Raw genomic sequence first — 23,173 nt, forward strand, 5'->3', positions numbered from 1 at the left:
GGCCTGCGGAGCACAGTCTGCTACCACCTTATGCTTACTGGGAAATACAGTCAGTTCCCTTGACGGCCCCCTCTTTCCTTTGAAAAATATTTACATATTGGTTGTTTGATTTCTGAGACAAGGTCTTGCAGATAGCCCAGGCTGGCTTGGAACCTGTGATCTTCCTGCCTCAGTCTCGCGAGTGCTGGGATTACAGGCACTACCACATGCCTGGCTTCCCTTTCCTCTTCAAAGTAAATCTTTACAGGAGGGTTCAAAGCAGAAGGAATATTTTAGCGAAAATTCCAAATGGAATGAGTAGCAGCCATTTCAGTAATGGCAGAAATGAGAATAATAGTAATTTTATATCATAAGTGAATTGCACATTATGCTACCATGAAATATCATATGCTAACATTTATATAAAATTATATAATGACTATATGAATAATGCTCCAGTGTGTATGTAACATTATACCATATGTATCTTGTATACTGATTACATATTACATAGTATATATGCATACAATGTGTAGAGATAAATAGAACAATAATGGGTAATTACTTCTACTCTTTTCTCAGACATTCTGCACATATTAGTATTAGAAATGTATTACCAACACTCACTCTCTAGTGCTCAGGAACATCCCATGTTATCTCCATCCTACAGAGAAGGAGCTAGAAGTTGAGGCACCTTTCATGTACTCATTGTAGGTATGAGAAACTGCAGAGCAGAGGGGTTCTGGAACTTTTAATGGAGGCGAAACTGGCTTTTAAGCAGGCAACCTGGCTCTAGGCATGTGCTCTGAGACACACACAGCACTGGCGGCCACACAGAGAACTCTGGCCATCGTCACCATCAGGCCGTGACTAAAGGGTCACATTGATGGCTCTGTAGAGCACTTGCTGATAAACTTGGGAATGTGTTTGAGTCTGGGCCAATTGCTAGGCTGTTTACAGACTATGTTTCTCCTAATCTACCAACCAATGGGGTAAAGCGTGAGGAAGAGAACAGTTCAAAGTCAAGGTATATGCACCCAAAGTCACACGGGTGCACCCTCTCAGTGGTGGAGACAGGAGAGGTTCAGCCCCCAGTTCTGCATTGCCCTGCCTCCTGTTAGTCTGTTTTGCTTAACTGAAACATGGTGCCTAGATAAGATATGCCAGGTAAAACACCTCACACATGGCCCGGTACACAGTAATGCCTGAAATCAAGCAGCCACTGTTGATATAATTATGACTAAATGTGAAAAGCCCCGGGAGGCATCTTCCTCCAAGAAAATGACAGAAGTCTGAATTTATGGTGCCGTCTGCTCCAAGGGCAAATCCTTCACTCCTCTCTTAAACCTCAACAAAGCCGTTGCATTGTTGATCAACATGTTCCTGAGCCTAGCTTCCCATGAGAAAAGCAATTACTGGGCCGGGATCCATGTAAACAACTCAGACAGCCAGGAGTTGGTGCAGTGCCCACACTGGCAAGACACTTGTCTACACTCTGATTACTAGAGGGGTAGGAGGTACCTTAATACTGTGTCCCCCCCACCACACACACACACACACACACACACACAAGCTGCCCAGTACCACTCCGTGCTCACCCATCCTCCCTGCCACCAGGCACTGACAGATGGGAGTTATTCTCATTATTTAACATTTATTAAGCGCCCACAGTGTGCCACGAGTTTCACAGAACAGGGCTGTGGGTGGTCCCAAAGAGTCTGTCCCCAGAAGGCTGTAGCCACATGGAAGAGATGAGACAGGCCTCTCCTCTCCCCACTACAAAGGGCAGCCTCCACCCCTGCCACCCAGCACCAGTATGTTCTGCAGGAGAAAGTGGGAAAAGATGTGGTCTCATTGGTCTCCCTGTGACCTCTCCTGCATAATCACTGTCTAGAAGTTTCAGCTCTTCAGGCAATCGCTCAGCAGTGGGAAGGGGCCAGTGGGCTTCGTGTAGGACAAGCAAGAGTGAATAAGGGTCTTCATAACATCTAAGAAGGTAGGGTTGGTGGGCTTCATGGCACACAGTTGAAAGGCCTCATATGTGGCCTGAATGTATGAAATCTAAGACCTGCTCTCGGAATAATTATGATTCAGTGTGAAATCCAGCCACAGGAGGCATTTCATTTTTTCAAGACAGGTTTCTCTTTATTGCTTTGGAGCCAATCCTGGAAGTAGCTCTTGTAGATCAGGCTGGCCTTGAGCTCATAGATATCTGCCTGCCTCTGCCTCCTGAGAACTGGGATTAAAGGCATGTACCACCACTGCCTGGCCAGGAGGCACTTTCTTGGGGAAAAAAAACCCAACCAACCAACTAAGCAAAAAAGACAAAAGGAAAACAGCCCATCGTCCCAGCAAGGGATCAGAAATTAAAGGTCCTTCTGGCCTCAGGCAGCTTCTGTCCCACTTGGACTACACAAAACCCTGTCTCAATTCTACCACAGATGTCGGCTCCATGGCCATCCTCTCAGCTCTTCTCCACGGTACTCTATGACTGAAGCCCTATGCTGTCCAGCTACCCTGAAAGAAACCTCCTCAGAGAGTGGCAACAGAGAGATGCAGCGGTGCCCTTCACCCCATCTAGAATGTTTTCATCCACAAACATGACAGTGCAGATTGTTGGGGAAAAAATTAAAAAAAAAACAAAAACAAAAACAGACCTAGCACGACAACAGTCAGTTCACTATCCTGCATGGCATTCCCACCAGAGTCTCACAGCCATCTGCAAGGGAGATGTGGCCTCCCCCCACTTTCAAAATGAGACAGGAGTGACAGTCATACAGAGCTCCACTGTTGACTAGAATGGACTGAGTCAAAAGTCCAGTCCTAGGCATGGCAACTTGTCTTCTTAAAACCTCCATGGCTGTCACATGAAGCCTCCCGAAAGGGTCACTTCTGCACTCCCAATCCTGGCAGAGGCCTTGGGAAACTGTGTAGCTTGGCAGCGCTCCCATTTTACAGATAAGAAAGTAGAAGCTTATAGAAGTCAAGTTTATATAGAGTTACACACAGAGGGTCACCACATACTTAACTTTTGCCTGTACGAATGTTGTTTTCCTTTTATACAACTGAAAAGAAACATTTTAGCAGTGTATCACTGAGAGCAGGAAAGGAAAGTTTGGAGGAATTGTGAGCAGGACACAAGGCTAGCCTCAGAGCTGGCCACACCTCTATCACACCCCTCTCCTCATCATCTCCCCATGTCAAAAATACTCAAACAGAAACTACAAAAACCTATGCTTTCTGGAGTACCAGAATTGTTGTCCCTCAGAAAGGATGAACAGATTCCTGAGACTGACATCAAACCTGACTTCATGCCTAGCTGTGGTAAAGATGTCATGAATTAGTTGAAGCTAGGGACTAGGGACTTGAGGAACCTATAGCCAAGCTTTTGTATTGATTTCCCAATTAACTGGCCATAAGAAGGCTCTCCAGATGACCCCTGAGGACAGATGTTCCACGCAATCATCTCAGTGTCTTCAGAGCTTGAAAGAGATTCCAATGTGGAACCCATAATCAATAAATAAGCATCTATGAATGAGCTATATGGAGCCTCTGCCTTCAGCTTTTAAAAGCCCAGCGTGCTCACTCTGAAAGTGCCTTATGCTAACGACAATAGTTCCAGCTCCCCAAAAAGGTCTGAGCATGGAGTTCCATGTCTGCAGCTACTTTAAAGGCTCAGTCGTTAATAAAGTAGACATACCGGCTCTTTGCACTCTTGGATGTACACGTGATAGGTCTATCTTTGGATGGGAGAGAAACACAAATAGGGGTAAGCATCCCCATCATAAATCAACCAGGCAAAGCACTTACCCAGAACAGGGAAGAGGTGCCTCACTGCCAAGGGCTCAATTGCTACACTCAGATTTATATCAACTTGAAAGTAAAATCCACAGGCCACAGGTCTTCCAACTCTCCTTAGACTGCACAACATATAAAAAGCATACTTGCTGACATAGCATGCCTTTGAAATGATCGAAACGATAGATGGCTGCTGCAGAAACACATCCTCTTTATAGGACAGATATTAATCACAAAGATTGACAGAGTTCCTTTAATATTTTAATTTTTTAAGTATATTTCTATGAACCAGGACATGGAACACCACTAGAATCTCTAAGTGCCTTGGAATGATGGAAGATTTAGAATATTTCAGATTCTCTCACTAAGAGGTTTTTCTTTGTTTCCTGTACGTAGAGATTTCCTTCTGTAGTTAGGAATAGAGTCGGGTGTATGCTTGAGACTATCACAGATAAAGGCTGGAGAGGTAGCTTGGTTAATAAACAGTCTTCTGTGTAAGTATGAGATCTCGGATTCAGATCTCTAACACCCACATGAAATCTGGCCATCACCAGCACTGGAGTGGAGATATGGTAAAAGGGGGACCCCTGAAGCCTATTAGTTAACAGCCTAGCTGAACTGAGAGCTCCAGCTTTGGTCCCCCGGATCAAAAACAAGGTAGAGACTGATCAAGTGAGATACCTGAACATAATCTCTAACCCACATAGGTGCATGCACCTGCATACACATTCACAAGTATATATACACAAATATATCTTTCAGAGGATAGCATTTACACCTGGATATATTACTATATTAGACATATATATCTTTGGGCAAATACTATATATTGATTTAAGCATGGCTAATATAAAGAGTAAGAGTTACATCTTCTGAGATCATTTTAACTGGATTGCTAGGGTGGTGGGTGCCCTAGGGTTTTCCTGACTTGCCTAGATTATAAGATTCTTAGTGTAAAAGAGTGGGGGTGGCCACAGATACACTCTCACCTGTCTAGGTGAGAAGATGCTGGGTACAGCAGATGGATCTGACCATTAACATGGAAGCTGGTGGGCTAAAATGATGGAACATGTGCCCCATGAGTGTGGGCTACTTAGTCTCCAGATCACAACCCCACCTCTTTATCCTGGGAATGAAGCACTCCCTATACAGGGAGAAGGGTCATGTTCGAGTGTAAGAGCTTTCATTATTATTCTTGCTGATGCAGAGAATTTGGGCTTTGCCTATCCTGCATTCATTGGCTCACAGTTTCCTAGCAGGTCCTGCATTCCCAGGTCACTCAGCTCAGATGTGGATGAATACAGACTGTAGCAACAGTCAGGGATGCCAAACCCTGGAATTTCTGCGGGGACAGATGAGGAAGAAACACTCTAAAATGGGGGAGGGTGCACATCTGATTGTGTTGCCAAGCAACTTTGTGTCTGTGTGGCAATAACATGCCGCTGGATTTAATGGCCAACTTTGTCACCCTTAAGGTGGCCTTCCATTTGACCCCCAAAGACAGACATTGCATCCATTTACCTCAGTGTCTGCAGATTAGGGGAGATTGAGTGGAGGCAACTCTGTGGACAGCAAAGAGTCTCTCTGTTTGTTATCTGAGCTCCTGGATCCAACAAAACCAGAAACTATTCCTTCAAACAAATAAAACGTAGACTTTTATTCCTTACAGATAAAAGAGTACTCATTAAGTACACACATGTCTCTTTCTCTCATTAGAATACAACATATGTGTATATATGTGTGTGAGAGACAGTGTACATAAGATCCATTCTTCCTCACATAATATAATCTATGCTCCTTATACTTCTGTTTCCTTACCACCTACTCTTGGTTCTCAGGCCTGCACATTACAGATAATCAATAAATAAAATAGATTATGAACTATACCAAAGGCAGAAGAGAATACTGCCAGTTTGATCTTCCAGGTTTGATGCACTAACTGAGAAAAACTGAGGCATGGTGTGGATAACTGACAAGCCCAAGGCCACCCACTTAGTATATGCCAAAGTTAATTTATCAATCTGGACCTCGCTTGACTCCACATTCTCCTTGCCACCTTTCTTACTGTTTAATTTAGTTCACTGTTGACATGGCCTCATTGGCAGTACAAAAAAGTCACTCAGTGACTAAGATGGAGTGGCCACCAAGTAAATGACACCACCAGCATTTATATCAGGTATTCGCTCTGATGTCTTTCCCAACCAACAGACTCCCTAAACAGGCAGATCACATCATGGGGCAGAAATACCACAGAGAAGAGAAAATGGCTATCCCAACCATGAAATTAAAGGAGTCCTTTCTAAGACCAATCAGAAACATATGCACATGATGTGCAAGATCTCCACCCTTTCCTAGAGGGTAGGCAGGCTCTTCTCCCACCACTGGAAAAACCCAACCTTTCTGTCATTTCCAGTAGCACCACAGAAAGGATAGAGAATTCCGGTAGAAGCCACTGCCAACACAAGGAGGCTGATGTCTCCTTCAGAATTCACGGAGCCTAGGGTTTGTGTACACAGCAGAGAGACATGACACAGCAATTTTCGGTACCACAGAGCTATGAGGAGTATGTAGGTGAAGGAGGTCATCAGCATTTGGAGAAATTACTATTTCAGAGGTAAATATGGCAGAGTGAAAGGCACTCGGCCATTGATCATTTGCCACAGGAAGGTGTTATGGAACTCATTTCTCCATGGACAAACAGACTCGGTGTAAGGGAGACTCTTTTCTGAGGCCCTCCTACCTCCTTTGACCTGTGTTATCTCCTTTTGGAATCCAAACACCATCACATTTCACAGAGCTAGGAAGATGGCAAAATTCCTGAAGGGGATCTCTCAGTGTGACAAATTCACTGGTGAGTGCCAACTGGTATTTACCCAGCCCCAGTCCAGTGTCCTCCTTTGGAACTGTCCACTTTCCCTTTTCCTCTTTCCATCTCTCTCCAGTGTTTGCCCAGATTTGCAGCTTACCTGCTCTGCTGTCTTTCTTTCAAACTCTACTAAATGTTGTCCTGATGATGCCTTCTAAATCCATTTTAATTGTTTTTTAAATAAAACAAAGAACCCAAGAAAGAAAACCTTAGGTTGGTACTCTATTTTCTTTAAAGACTGTATTCATGCTTTTCTGCACTAAGAGACAACCAATATTGCGTGATATTGTGTGTTGGCATAGAATCATCCTATATGCTGATGGGTTTCAGGCACCTTCATTCAAGTGTGTGATGCATTTTGATTAAATCTACTCACTCGACACTCCCTTTTCTTCTCCTTCTGTTAGTATTCCTTTTCCCCTAGTTTCATTATTATTTTCATGCCATATTCATGAGTACATGTATGTATATATGATTTTATGCATGTATGCATGCATATATACATACAACACATATAAATATCGTCTAGGAGCCACATTTTTATCTTTATGATTCCTTCATATTTTGTTTTTAATCTCCAGTTCCATTCATTTTCCGGCAAATGAAAGATATCATTTCAGAAGCCATCATCTTCGAGTCTGGAAAGGATCTCAAAAGAGATACTCTGTATAAGAGGAAGGCTGCTTAGTCATACGTGCAGGCAGGTATGTACAACAGGGTTGCCGATCTAGACTTGTTCCACAAAGCCAGGAAAAACTAAACTCAAACAGTGAACAGCTACACAGATGAGTTATGAAGCCATGTTCTAATTTGACAATTTGGTGTTGTGTGAGCAAGGACAGTGGTGTAAGCAAATCCAGCTGGTAGGGCCTGGACTCAAGAATGACAGTGACAATGGACTTGACTTCATCTGACAGCAGTGGTGACTCAAGAAGGACTAGGAAGAGGCCCAAGGAAGATGCCTTTGTTCTTCATCCAAATCCAACAAGAGTGGGTTCTATCCTGAGGGTGAGTCATAGTCGTCTATGAAGTGCCATAATAGTCTATGATGCACACTTTGTGTTTTTTTTTTTTTTTTGCATCCTTTTGACTTCTTACCACCCCTGAAATAATTCCACCTGGCTTAGCACAAATCTCCACAACCGATCCATTATTATCCATGTACGTAGATGAGGAAAACAAAACAACAGCCAAACAACCCTATTTGTCTTATTTGTCTGTATACTCAGTAGCTTTAGACATAAAACAGTGGGTTCGCGGACAACGATACAGTAGACACTGGCTCTACTGAGGAGTGAAGACGGGGGTCGGTGTTAACTCTGGCATTAAATAAGAGGTCATGGGAGTGACCTTACTAGAATGGCGAGGACACCCTGTATACACTATCTGCAGCGTGAGTCGGGCCCTCTCTTAAAACCTGAATATGAAAATTACTTTTCCTTTAATAAAATTCCTGAACAAAAATTGGGCCATGCTGATCTGCATTTCAATTGTCACAGAGAACAATACAAAAAAGTATATCTTTGGCCATGGAGTTGGAAAGACTGTAGCTCAGACAGCCAACCAGTGGTCCTTCCACATAGCCATGATGCCGTTCCCAAATCTCCAAACACAAGAAGATCCTAGCAAGGAAGGATATATATCCTTACCATTTTGTAGTCTTGGTGACATCAATAAGTTGCTAAAGGCCGGGCGATGGTGGCGCACGCCTTTAATCCCAGCACTCGGGAGGCAGAGGCAGGCGGATCTTTGTGAGTTCGAGACCAGCCTGGTCTACAGAGCTAGTTCCAGGACAGGCTCCAAAGCCACAGAGAAACCCTGTCTCGAAAAACCAAAAAAAAATAAATAAATAAAAATAAATAAATAAATAAATAAATAAATAAATAAATAAAAAGTTGCTAAAGAAACCTCATTTTCCTGTGGAAGGGTCTTTACTCTTGACTTGGGGTGAAACTCTCCAAGGCCAAGTGCCAAGGGAACTGGCAAAAGAAGCATAAGCTAAAAGGTGAGTGGGTGCTAGAATTTTCTACCCTTTTGTGTCACACCTCATCCTTCCCTGGGAAACATAATTGCATTGGGAGAGATTTTAGTTTCTTTGAGCTAAATGGTGCTGCTGGCACCAACCAGCAGCAGGGCTAGGACCTTTGTGTACACAGACTTTCAGTGCTTTCTGTGAGCAAGAGTGTGGAAGGATAAAGGGGGTTCCAGCAGCTCATCAGAGGCTCCTCACTAAACCATCCGAATGACTGCTAGGTCACGAGTTCAGAAGTTTCATTTTGGGAAACAAATGAAAATAGACCAGGTCAACATTTGCAAGTAAAATAACTTGTTCCCTCCCAAACTAACCAGTTATGTTTCTGGAACATTCTGCCAAAGAGGAAGAAATAGGGCCTTCCGAACTTCGCAGTTGGCTCTGGCATCTTCTCATCTATCATTGGGGTAATACGTTCAGAGTGGCATTTTGTAATGACAGAAACATCCCAGCAAATCGATAGTTATTTAATTCCCAACGAGCTCTCGAGTCCATTAAACCTGATTACATTCACCCGTTTCTGTGGGTGCCGTTATTCTCCTGCGCCAGCACTTCATCTATAACAGGAACTTATGAGAACTTTCAAAAGCAATTTTAGCATCAATCAGCACCAAGCGAAATGAGCGATTTGCTTGTAATTATTTATTGGATGGGGGAGCAGAGGGGCAGACACAACTCCAGCCTTTGACCTTCACCCCGAATTTCTAACAGAAGCAAAACGAACTTTACGCTGCTTTACCGTCAAGGCCCTGGTTTCATATTTCATCCAGCCACAGATGAAAAGTCTCTTTCTCATCATTAGGGCCATTCTCTACCAGACCTATTTACCCACAACACAGAAGCCTAGCGACACAACACACATGCAGGGTAACTGACAGTTCCAGAGCTATCTGGACTGACTGCCATCGAATAGATCCCACCACCCAGATTCTGACAGTTAGCAAAGGGTAACAGTCACATTCTCAGAACGAGAATAGTGTCTGTTCGGGCTACCCCTCAGAAATTGTAATTACAGAATTATAGTTTAGTAGAACTCTCAAACATGCAGCACTGGGGGTGGGGCCACAAGAGGAAAGCTGGCATGTTGTACTGCATATATTTCATTTTCCTTTCCCACAGAAAGGAGATTTAGAATTCATTACCAAGGACTGGTTATTCTCAAAAAACCAGCAACAAATAGCCACTTGCTTCCTACAATGACCCACTTCTACCACGAGTGGGTTGGCTTTCCAGAGAATTGCAGGCATACACCCAGAAGCGATGGTTTTGAATTACAGCACAGAGGTACAATAAGGCAAAGAAATAGGTCCTTATTTTTTGCTAGCATGTGAATCTCTCTGTATAGAGAATAAAAGCCTTAGAAGTCAAAACAATGGGCCTCTCACCTTCTCTCTTGCTACCGAGAAGACAAACAATTGATATGCAATTTCCAGAATAGCCTCTGAATGTCCTAAAGAAACATTCTCAGTGTTCCCTCTTGCTCACGGGTCACTTCTCAGGTTTGGAAGGGGCTGGTGGGCTTCTTTGCAAACACTCAACCCACGTGGGGTATCCCCAGCATACTCTGTATTTCCTGTTCTTCTATCTTCTGGGTTAAAGCCTTTAAGCAAGCCATCTCATGATAAGTTACTGTGTCTCATGATCTGTTCTGGGAGACAGAGTCCCTCTGAAAGCTGGGGAAGAGAGCAAATCTTTTGCCCCCTGGTCAACCTCCCGAAGCAGAGGCATGAATGTTAAACAGTACCCAGATCAATACAAGCAAATACAGCTCAACTACACCATTTATTCATCCATGAGAGATGTCAATAGCCAGATTAAGGTGATCCATCTTTTTGATTTCCTACTGTCTTCCCTCTGACTACACGAGGGCTTTTCCCCCCTTCCTGTATTAAAAGTGTTGCTTTCTCAACCATAAAAATTCCAATTATTACTCAGAGCATTCTGGAGTTAAGTTGCTTGCTGGCAAAGGCCATGAATTACCTGCATCAGTCCTGGGAAGTAGGGGGCAGCAGGCACAATCATGGGCACTCCATAAGAATGCAGAAGGACTCCTTGCGACGCCAACATGCTTTGAGTGGAGGCTTTCTTCCCTCCAAGGCCGAACACATCAATAGAGAGTTAAGGGGGGGAATCTATAGACCCAACTTCTTCTCAACTACAAAGACGAGAACCAAATCGCTTCTGTCAGGAGCCAAGTGCTCATCCACAGGCGGCAGAGAGGGGAAAGGAAGGAAAACCTGCATCAGCAACTCTTCATGTCAAAGTTTTCTTCCCAGACAAGGAAGGGACGCGGCAGCTGCAGGGTCGGAGCTACCAAAATGGAAGGAGCTATTTTGGGAACAGCTCGCCCAACATGACTAACCAAATACTCTCCATTAATTTAGTTCTCAGACAGAGGGAGATGGAGTGACGGGGATTCGGGTGAGGATAGAGGCATTTGTCCTGAGGAACTGGGCCAAACTGCAAGGGGCTGGGTGTACAGGAAATTTTTAGAGAGAATAAGGAGTGGGGATATATACGGTTACATGACAATCAGCTTAGAGAGCTTAGCTCTTCACCCACCTAAACGATCAGCTCGGCCCCTAGATTTAAGTTCTATGTTGCAACTGCTTGCCATGTAAACTTATGTATCGCCACACACGCATGAGGACACAAATTTGGATCTCCAGCACTGATGTAAGAAGCTGGGTCATAGGGCACACGTCTGTATTTCCAGCACTGGGAAAATGGGGATAGGAGCATCCCAGGTCTCAACTGGCTAGTCATGATAGCCAAACTGAAAACTCCAGGTTCAGTGGTTTAGTGAGAGACCCTCTCTCAAGAGATAAGTAGAAAGCAAAAGCAATAAAGGAAGATATCTGGAAGTCACCCTCTGGCCAGTACACATACATTTGTACACTTATACACCCCCCTCCAGATATGTAAAAAGGAAAAAAAAAACAGAAACATTCAAATCTATCAGGCTCATGTGGGCAGAATCAAAATTATTTAAGAAGAATCTAAGTATGGGAGCAAACATCTATAGTTCTAGAACTAAGATGTGAATACAGGAAAATCAGCCTAGCTGCATAGCAAGCTCAAGGCCAGCATGGGCTACATGAGACTATCTCAAAATATTGATGATGATGATGATGATGACGATATAAGAAAACATTCATTCACTTTTCCTCTCTTCTACGCCAGACTTCAGTGAGAAGGGGCAATTCATAAGTAACAAAATAATAGCAGCTGAAATCTGAGTAAATTTATTTTGTGGGTTATGGCCTGTCATTTCCACATCTCTGAAGCAGGGCCTAATCTCAGACCCAGGAAACAAAGTGGAAACCAAAGGGAATCCAGGCTCACTCTAGGCAGCTGCTTCGCAACCTGTAGGAGGCAGTGTTGAGTTTGAAACACCTCAAACACTTGCACTAGTGAGGTGACATTGAACTGTGATGTGCAATCTAGAAATGTGTCAGGTAGCAGTCACAACTATACAGGGGCTACAGAGCAGGTGCAGGCTTGCTAGTGCAATTTCATCTGTAAGGGATTTCACATTGCTGGTATGTTTGTCTTCTAACTGTGACACATGAATATATACAATATTAAAGAAAGATGGCACCCCTCTTTCAAAACTGAAAAAAGATGTTAAGAAATCCCCAAACTGGGAGCTGAAGAGGCATTACTTGGTACAGCAGTTGCTATGGGATTCAGTGAAGTTGAATTGTGGTGACTGGGGTATCCTTTTCCTGGCTGCACAATCTTGAACAACTTCATTTGCCTCCTAGACTCCAGTTCCATTTGGGCGTTTAACAGTGACGTGAAGTCTTGTCAACTTCCTGTGGTGTGCAATAGAGGTAACCGGTTGCCATGGTTTCTGCTCTTCCCTTCACGGTTGGTATTGACCCATCTTTGACTTCAGACTTGAAGGCTCAGATGATAAACTGTCATTTTTCCAATTTTTATACCAAAAAAGATGTGTGCATATTTAGTGCTCTGCATAGTAACATGAAGTTCTAATGAAATGAGGGCTGCAGACAACTGAAAATCGCGTCAAAGGGGTTGGCAGATAACACAAAGGGTGAACTGATTGCTGAGTAAGTGTGAAGACTTGTGTTCAGACACCCAAGACCTATACAAGCATAGTAGCGCAAGCCTATAGTGCTAACACTCAGGAGGCATAGGCAGGAGGATCCCTGGAACTCATGACCCTGGTCTTGATGAATGTGTGAGATCCATATGCAGTGAGAGACAGTGTCTCAAAAATAAAAAAGGAAGTTACCAGACATTGACTTTGGGATGTGTGTGTGCGTGCGCGCGCACATGTACACACACACAAAGTCACCTTCAAATCAGACATCCCCTTGCCACAAACCACTTCTCTCTCTAAACAGGATGCACAATATAGATTTTTGTCAAAATGATGATCACGAGAGCTCCAAACAGCACCACACATACTCAACTATTGGCTTTCTCTAAGCCCAATGCCAATTCTTCCACTTTTAGATGGCCAAGGTGTTTTTACACTACACTAATTTTAGTTGCTTGATTTAGCTACATAATTACATTTCTAGATAACGACAGCAGACAGGGTTTGGCAGAGAATTCAATTATTTAAGGCTGGGTTTTTGGCCATCTTGACAAGGTTTCTCTGTAATTGATTCTCATGCATTGGAGTGGCCGTGTTGTGCAATCCTGATGCTCCTGGAACAGCTGCACACTGACCCATCCTATGCCACTGCCTGATACCCATTCTAACTTTAGCTTCTGACCATGACTTTCACAACCACATTTCTGAGAAGTTACCAGCAAGGACAGACACATGGCCAGGAGATGGGTATATTTTCTAGTTGACTTCCCTTTGGCAGTCATGGACTAGAGGCACTCCTCAGTGCTGAGGGAAGGTCCCAGGCACACTGAATTTTGGCTCTTTGATGCTATACAGTTCAGAGGCTGTGGCAGTGGGAGGCAGGACACACAACTTAGTGGTTAAGGAGAGACACTGACATATTTGCATCTTGGTTTCGCAGGTGTAGAAGCGACTAAGGGCAAACTTGTGGGGGTGCTTGCGAAACTGGAGAGTTGCATAAATGTAACAGACTAGCAAAACTGGTGCTGGAGAGATTGCTCAGCAGTTCAGAACACTTGTTCCACAGAAGACCCAGGGGGGGTTCTCTGCACCTGCAGAGCGGCTCACAATGATTCCCAGTTTCCTTTAAAGAGGATCTGAGGGCCTCTTCTGGCCTCGGTAGCCCAAACATGCACATGATGCACATATATGCAGGCAAATTCATCTCCAAATAAAACAAAATAAATAAACAAATGGAGTGGCTCATCCTACAGGTCACACATAAGTATACACACAATTTTATTGAAGAATCTGATGGTTCAAGTTAAACTGAAATGGAAATTTGTCATATATGGACATAGTGACCTATACCTACAGATTGTACATAGATATTTTCTTTCTCCATTTTTAAAGAAACAGTGATATAAATGTTTGCTTTGTCTATTTAGTCTCTTCCTTCTTCTGTCTAAAACAAAAGGCTAGGTTTTTTTTTGTTTGTTTGTTTGTTTTTGTTTTTGTTTTTGTTTTTTTTGGATTCTCTTTAGTTTCCTGGCTAGGAAAATTAGCATCAAATGAAAGGTCCAGCACTAACCACCTGCCAGCCTCTGTGGGTTGCACATACAATTCTTGTCTATCATGACCACCCCAGACCTGACCACAGTGAATCCCATTTCCTCTGATTCTAGCTCCATTTATATATTACTGTCTTGTATGATCACAATCACTGCATGCTCTAAGCCCAACACCGACTACTAAGAATGTGGATGAATGATGAATGACTATTTAAATGGATTAAATGAAAGGTTTGTTTTTTTTTTTTTGCCTAACAACTGCTTTATTTTCCCAAGCAGAATACACTTTATAATAATCTATGATTTTTTTTCCTTTTTGGTTCATTTATTAAAAGTTGTGCTACATTTTATGAAGTTCCACATTCTCCAGGGGCTGGTATAGACACCTTGTGGTACGTGTTATTTATCCAACATGCAATATGAAGCTCATGATATATTTGGGGAGCATAATTATGAAAACAGGCAAAGAAATAATAAGATACAGGAAGAGGTGGTGCCAATTGTGGCTAGAAGCACAGAAAACTGCCCCAAATACCTTGCACTCAAAATGAAGGTCCTCATAGTGTTGACTGTCCTAAGCCTCCCTGAATATCAACTATAAAATATAATGAATACATGTTTTTGCTGTGGTGTATCTTGTTTTCTCAGTTGCAGTCATTCAACACCTGGCTATTTTAGCACATGAAGACATCCACTGAGAAGTGTAAATGAATGACTGTGGTCGGGTTTCAATACAACCTAATTAATAGGTATTGAAATGTATATAACTTAAGGTTTTCATGGTGCATGGAATGTTTTGCTACCTTAAATTCTTTCAGCAACTTACAAGTGTTAAATGGGCAAGGCATGATGGCCATGGTGGTGCCCACCTGTAACTTCAGGAATGGGGAAACTAGTTCGGGAGGATTATAATTTCAAGGTCATGTTCAAGGAGCAGAAGAGGAAAAAGTGGGAAGAGGAAGGAGGCAGATGGAGAGAGAGGGGGAAGAGAGCGATCCTATTTCAAAATAAAGAAAATGGTGGTGGGGGGAGCAAGGCTAGGTACAGAGGTGCACACTTGTAATCACAGTACTCAGCAAGAGGAGGCAAGTGGATGTCTGAGTTTTATGTCAGTCTGGTCTACAAAGCAGGTTCCAGGACAGCCAAGGCTACATGAAGAAACTGTCTTATGGAAAAGAGAAGAGAAAAAAAAAAGAAAAGAAAAGAAAAGAAAGAAACTTTAAGGTAGAAAAAGCAATCTTAGATGGATGAGATAAGTGATACAAATATAAAATAACGTGCTGACTGGTTGGGATCCAGTATTTGCTGACTCTTGGTATACAATTTACTAGAGAAGCCAGGCCTTGATATCTACACATCCAAAGGTTCCTATGGTCCTTTCTGCTTCTAAAATCATTTTTTTTCTTTTTCTCATGGCTATCTGATCTTCCTGTGTCCGCGATGTCTAGCAAAGATATACTTGTGCCTAGCAAGTGATACTTGGATCTTACCCTTTCTCCTAGAAACCTCATCCATTGCTTTCTCCCTTCCATGATGATTAGCTGCTAACCCCCACCCCCAGGTTAAATCAATTCTCTGGTTGTTAGCTGCTGTGGCTCTTTTCCAAGACCTTAAGGATCAACATCAGCCTCTTCTGCTGCCAAAACCCCACCTGAGTTACAAACATCCACACGCAAGGAGAGCACAGGATGTCAAGTGTAAGCTGAGGGACAGGTCATTCATGTCTTAAGGATTGTGGTGACTAGAAGATATCCCCAAGAAACTATGTTCAGTCAAGAGAAGGAATTATGATGCCATGTGGACACTGTGAAAGGGATAATATGTGAAGTTAGATATGTGTGTAAATGCAGGTGTACGGTGCTTATTGAGAGGTCTAGATTTAGGCTCAATGGGCTGCCTGTCATCGTCCCAGCCATGGCTCAGACGTTGGAAGGAGCAGTGTCTCCCCTGAGGGAGAATGCGTCTACAGGAGGCTTCCCCACACCTCTGGACAGCTTCCCCAAGGCAGCCAAGTCTCAGGCTTCATGGGCGAATCACCTAAACCCCACGGAACAGCAGTTTTCCTGGAATGCTGCTCAACCTCTTCAGTCCTGTTGCTGGGAACGGTTTTCCTCGTTGTTTAGAGACTGGTCACATGTGTCTTGCCTCGTGGATTCCCACAGATGGCTGAATTATACCGTCCCTTCCCAAGCAAAGTTGGGCAACCGAAGATTTGTACGCTCTCACTCAAAGTTGGGAGTGACATTCTTTTCGTACTTGGCCATGTTCAACTTCCGATATCCACTGTTCTTTCTAACAAAACACTTCTTTTTTCTTTTTCTCTCTTTTCTTTTCTGTGCAAACTTCACCAACTAATTGCCTTTGCTGAACACTCCCACGATTCAAATTCCCTTCTAAACTTGCGAACTACAGAGAAATACCCTCCTATTTCATCCTCTCCTCCCTCCCAGTCAACTTTGTTGGCCTAAGTAGAAGACCATATTTCCTGTAAAACCTTCTGTGCCACCACATGTAGAATTCATTGCCCTTCATTTTCTGAAATTATTATTTTATTGCTACACATTGTTCCAAATGTTGTCACATTGCATCTTGACTCCACGGGGTGTGTGGCTGTCCCACCAAGAAGACAGAGTTAAAAGGTGGGGGAGAGTGAGCCAAATGGTGATTGGATAGGGTGTGAAACTGTGGTCAGTGGTTAGAGAGTATGACTACTATGTACAAAGTTTGATCCCATGCACCGCTACCATAGCAAATACTAGCGACAGTGCTACATACCTGTAATTCTAACATTCAAGAGGTAGGGGCAGGAGGTTCACAAGTTTAAGACTGTCCTTGGTCAGGATGGGATATAGGAAATCCCATCTCAAAAAAAGGAGGGGGAAGGAAAACAAAATCATGACTAGAGAAATGAAATTTCCTATAACACTTTACATAATAGTCACGTGAACATGTTTAAGCAAGATGGGGAGGCTGTCTCCCAGGAAACTGAAGCATTATCTGTAGCTCCCAAGTCATCTCAGGGGATGCAGGGGACATCATGGCTCAGCAGAGAAAGCATGATTTAAAGGTGGAAAGCTGGCATCATATGCTCACCCTGTTAGCCTTTCCATCGTCTGTCTGCTCCAGGATGAACCTCTGTCTGGAACCCCCATCTCCATGGCAGTAACACAGAGTACCCATACCTTCTCACAGGTGTGCTAAGGTGGTGGCATGATATGTGGCATGTGGGTGCTTCTGGCATTTAAAATGTCTTCAAAAGCAATAATTTATTTTTGTTGCCTTCTTTGGAATGTCTGTAACATGTCTCTGCAAGGTACCTTCTCATCTCCAATCCTCATGGGAGACCCATGTCCTCAGTGTCCCAGAAACACCCTACACTTAGGCCTACCCAATCATCTACTTATTCTTCACAGGCCGTCATGACAGATGTGCCTGTCCCTCTGCAAGCAGCTAAGTGCAAGGAGGTCTGTCTGTCCTGTGACTCTGGACATCTATGGATGTGGCCCAACACAAAGTCATAAACTTTTTTAAAAGAGAGTTTGATTTTTTTATTGAGACAGGGTCTCATGTAACACAGGCTGGCCCTAAAATCACCGTGTATCTGAGGATAACGCTGAATCCCTGATTTTTCTCTCTACCTTCCAAGTGCTGGCATTGTAGGCACACATGGTCACCTCACGCACCATTCATCTGACACTGGAAATTGAATCCAGAGTTTGTGTATGCTAAGTAATCACTTTGTCAACTGAGTCACATCCCTAGCCCAGTGACTTCTTTGCAGCTTGATGACCCAGTTTTCTGGCACAAACTTTGCAGGTGCCTTTTTGTCACAGTGTGAAAAGTTTGGACATGTTTGTGGGGGCTTCTGGACAGCGGCCCTGCTTCCCAATTCTGCAATCTCTTCAGCTGGGATCCCCACACAGGGTAGTAGATTTATCCCAAGGTAGGAAACATATGGTTGGGATTTTCAGGGATGCTTCCTTTTGTCTGCCCTTCCTTCTCTCCTGTTTGAGTTTCCTGCTTTATTTCCCTATGGCTACGTGCCCTGTCGATTATCAAGAAGCAGCTATCTCTACCTGCCAGCTCATCAAGAAGGATCATGCCCAGAGAGCAGCTGGAACCAAGAGAAATAAATGTGACTCACCACTGGATACTGTTCCAGTTCCATCTGGTAAAGGTAACACGGCTGCTTGGAAAAGCCGTATAGTCCTCAAACTCAAATTTTTGTCTTGTTACGTAATGCTTACGTTCGTGACTGCCAAGGACATAACGACTGACTAGTTAATTCCCAGAAAAGAGGAGATGGGTTCCAGGAGGGACAGTAGCATAACACCCGAGTCACAGAACCTTTAAATAAAATACTAGGGAGGGAAGCACTTCATAGAAAAAGCCTCCGCAGACCATGGGCAGCACACACTAGGCCCCCAACCCACCCTTCCTTCGGCTGCAACTGTCCCCATTGTAATAGCATCTTTTGTGGAGGCCCAGTCTAGGCAGAAGAGTTACCTCACAGGATAGTTTTCAATTTAGATACGTAAGTGAGTTTATACATGGAAAGGTCTCCCATCAATGCCAAGTTCAGTATGAGTGTTAGTTACTTTAGTATTTATTTATGTGTCTACATGAGATCATCTATACCATATGCATGCTACACACGCATACTTGCAAAGGCCAGAAGGAACTGCATCCCCTAGAACTGGAGATACAGTAGGTTGGGGGCTGGCTGAGGTGAGTGCTGAGAATTGAATCCAGCTCTTTTTGTAGGAGAAATGAACACTTGACTGCAGAAGGCTTCCCCATATACCCAACACACTAGCTGTTCTCAGTGCCTTGCTATCGCGTCTCACACTGCCTAGCACTCCTCATCATACTTGGTCACCTCATGGAACACACAGTGTTACCCGTTATTCAAACTCTGTGTCCAACAGATTGAAAATCTATGATGTGAGACTGCGGTTAGTTGATGTGGGATTCCCCTCTGTATGCTGTGAAAAGCATTGGTTAATAAGGAAATTTGCCCTGGCCTGTGATAGGGTAGAGTACAGCTAGGTGGGGAAAACTGAACTGAATGCTGGGAAAAAGGAGGTGGAGTCAGTGAGAGGCCATGCAGCCACAGCCGGGAACAGATGATCCGAAACCTTGCCGTAAGTCACAGCCACGTGGCAATACACAGATTAATAAAAATGAGTTAAATTAAGATGTAAGAGCTAGCTAAAAATATGGTTAAGCTGTTGGCCAAGCAGTAATTGAAGTGATATAGTTTCTGAGTGATTATTTCAGAGTCTGGGCAGCCAAAAAATGAACAAACGGCCTCCTACAACAGTTAGTAATTCTAACTTATAGAGTGGTACAGAATTTAGTGTGTGTGTGTGTGTGTGTGTATGTATGCAGATATGCATGGCAGGTATGGACACCAGAGAAGAACCTTGAATGTTTGTCCATGGGTACCTCTCCCCTTTTGCTTAAGGCAAGGTCTATCTCTCAGTGGCCTGGAACTTCATCATGTAAGCCAGGCTAGCTGGCTTGTAAATGCCACAAATCCTCCTGCCTCTGTCACCCTTCTTGTCATCCCTGGAACTACAGATATGTACCATAATGTAGTTTCTTAAGTACATTCTATGAATTCAAATTCAGGTCCCCACGCTTATGAAGCAAGCACTTTACTGACTGAATCACTCCCCAGCCTTAGTCTATGGTTTAAATAAAAACCATATTTTATAGTGTCTAGCTGGAGAACTGGAACATGGCCGTACCCCTGCCTGGTGGTAGCTGTCATAGTCACAATAGAACAAGCAGCAACTGGTTTGGCCCACTAAATGAGTGATCCCAATATCCTCACTTCCCCACTACTAACTGGCTAAAAAGTGTGCTTACGCGCTCAACCCCATGCTTTCCCACTCCACGTGCTACTTCCTTCCCTCTCCAAGATGAAAAATTAAAATACACATATTAACAAAGGGTGTGTATATGTCTTCTGTGCATAGCAGAGAGCTTTTAAACCAAGCGATGACATATCACATGAACGATAGGTTGATGTGAGAGTTTTTTAAATCAAAGGTGCCTTCAAAACAGGAGCAAACCAAAGAATCTGGGACAATGTGTTACTCTCCCCAGCAGCACTGCCCCATCTCCCAAAATGGCTAGGAAGATGCACAATGAACCTTCCGGTGGGTCTGTCCATGTGGACACCACCGACCATTGTTAGAAGCCGGAGCCCCCAGCAGTGCAGACGACACTGAGCTTCGCTTGGTTCATTAAGTGCTTCTTGACCTAATTCTCCTCCTCGGAAAGCCAGACTGACTGGCTGAATGAGCAAATCTAAGAAAATCAGCCCTGTGCACCATCTCTGCTGAGTTCAACAATGCTTCAGGAACTGACCTCTGACCTGTCTGGGGATGAATGGCAACTGGGTTGGGGAATTAGTTGACCTTGCTTGAGGCAAACAAATACTCCCCGAGGACTCTCCAAATATGGATTGAATAATCAGCTGCTCCTTGCTTGTTCCCTGGTGCCCTCCCCACATCCCCTGCCTTCTGTAGTGCACGTGTCTGAAGGAGCTGGGCACAGAGAATGCTCCAAATAGCTCCATACTCCCGCTCTGGGAGGGAAGCATCTCTGTCTCATCCTCATGCTGCTGCTGAATGGGCTGAGCCGCCTGGACTTGGTGTACACTGCTTTCTGCTCTGAGCTCCACACCGGGGAGCTGGTGTGAAGTTTCCAAAATGGCACGCTGCATGGCCGACTCATTGGATGTTTGGATGCTCTCGGTCCATATGATGGATGGCCAAGATAGTACATTTGAAGATTTATCATTCCCCTCTCTCTCTCTCCCTCCCTCCCTCTCTCTCTCTCTCTCTCTCTCTCCTTTCTGTCTCCTTCTTTCTTCCTCCTCTCTTTCTGAGATTCTAGATTTAGTGTTCACGAATATTTGAGAAGTCTCACAAGAGAGAAAAACTGCTTTATCTTGTTTAATACAGACTTTTCAAAAAGATCTAAAAACCAACGTGCCATCCATTCCTCAGTTCAGTAATCTATTTGTCTGTCCGTCCATCCATCCATCCATCCATCCATCCATCCATCCATCCATTATCCAGTCCTACTCCATAGCCATTCACATACCTATCTATCCATCAGTCTCTCTTTCTGTCCCCACCCACCTACTATCATCTCACCCAGTGACCACTCACCCACTCAACTGCTTACTCAGCCACGCATCTGCCCATCCATCCCCCCCATACCATCTACCTATGTGCATATCTTTCCTCCCACCTACCCCATATCAACTCCTCTACCAACTTTGTTCACTTAAGGGTTAACAACTTGTCAGGTGCTAACTTTTTTCTTTCACTTCATTGTCTCATTCTCCAACTTTTCAGTCTCCATAACCACTAGCTTAGTCACTAATATTTAGTCGATGCTTTTCGGATCCTACCCAAATCCATGCCCATCTTTTTCTCAGCTTATCTCCCCCATTTCGTTGAGGTAGATCTTCCATTTTAACTGCATGTCTATCAAGAAACCCACGACAATGAAAGGGGATGTGACAGGACACATGAACAGCCTATGTCAGAGCTGGACCCTGACCTAAAACTGATAGACAACACCTCACTGCTAACAACCAGGAAGGTCAGTTTTGCCATATTAACATATTGTTAGCTTGGGCTAAGCCTAACCTGGATGGCCTCTCCATTGTCAACCCTCCTTTCCAATCTCAGCCACTCTGATGGTAAATGCATGTTAACAGAATACCAAAGCGAAAGTGAGCCAAGGACCTCCAGGTGTGCGGACAAGGTGACCTTTACCATTTTGCTGACTCTTCTAAAGCTGGAAATAACCTGTCTAGCAGGAGGGGGTTCACTGCACCTGACTAAGAAGCTAATCCTAGAGAACAACAGGAAAGCATTATCCTGGAAGGAGAAGGGGGAGAGAGAGGACCAGAATGACACCCAAGGAAGGCATCTTCTTGTGCTTGTCCAGTGGGATCACACAGCTGATGATCACTATGAATGCAGTCACCCACAAAATTGGGAACCTACTTAAAGTGTAAGATTTGGCTTTTTGCAGTTATTATTGTTTTGTGACTCAATCACATGGTCCTCGAGCACAAATGTTTTAAATGATGGCTGTGTCACACGTCACATGAAGTAAATATCTAAGTGTACTTGAAACCTGAGGCTTGCGGGTTGGCACGAATCATCACCCCCTCCTCAGTATGGCTCAGAGGAGCAAAACTCTTGGATAGCCCTGCTTCAGATCTCCCTAAAAGATGTTGCAGCTCCGTGTTCATCCCCAGAGCTAGATAGTCCTTGATTATTTTTCCTTAATTATAGTAACTTCTTCCCCGGGGCTGAAGCATTGATTCTCAGATGCATGGATCACTTGGATAATTTCATCTTTATCCCGGAAAGTGACGAATCACTCAGGAAACCTTCATGTCATTCACTGTATGGGTGTGATGTCCCCACTGAGATTCACCTGTGGACTCCAGAACCTGTGGGTTCGGAATTGATGTGAGATTTTGTATTATGGCTTTTAGAAAGGCTGGGTGTGTGTAAAATGAGACGCTCTAATTGAGGCTCACATGAACAAGCCAGGTGACCATCCTTATGTGAAACCAGGCTGGTGTGCTTGCCAGCTCCTTGTCTCTGAGGACTCAAACCTTCTACTCAGAAGACTCATCCACACCTTGGCAGGGGTAGGAGTTCAAGGTTGCAAGAAAGCTGGGATGGTTAATTTTAATTGTCAACTTGCTATACTCTAGAGTTGCCTTGGTGGGGATTTTCAAGGAAGGACTGCCTAGACCAGGTTGGCCTGTGAGCATGTCTGAGAAGTTGTCTTCATTATGTTAAGTCATATGGGAAGATTCGGTCTGAGGGGAG

At 43.9% G+C, this 23,173-nt stretch overlaps 1 protein-coding gene across 24 annotated transcripts in view; it reads right to left on the minus strand.

Annotated features, from left to right (window-relative positions):
* The window catches only part of Rbfox1 (RNA binding fox-1 homolog 1), a 1,523,799-nt gene that overhangs the window by 322,338 nt on the left and 1,178,288 nt on the right, over positions 1–23,173 (minus strand). Inside the window, exon 1 of one of the 24 annotated variants that reach the window (XM_057774176.1) lies at positions 10,656–10,896. The exons of 20 other annotated variants lie outside the window; for them this stretch is intronic. In XM_057774176.1, coding sequence (XP_057630159.1) covers positions 10,656–10,742 — 87 coding nt within the window. In that variant the 5' untranslated portion in view covers positions 10,743–10,896. Of the gene's footprint in view, positions 1–10,655; positions 10,897–23,173 lie in introns of those variants that run through there. 3 more of the 24 variants (XM_057774150.1, XM_057774165.1, XM_057774166.1) reach the window with 3 other exon arrangements.

Source organism: Chionomys nivalis, chromosome 7 (genome assembly GCF_950005125.1).
Source record: "Chionomys nivalis chromosome 7, mChiNiv1.1, whole genome shotgun sequence".
Taxonomy (NCBI): Eukaryota; Metazoa; Chordata; class Mammalia; order Rodentia; family Cricetidae; genus Chionomys; species Chionomys nivalis.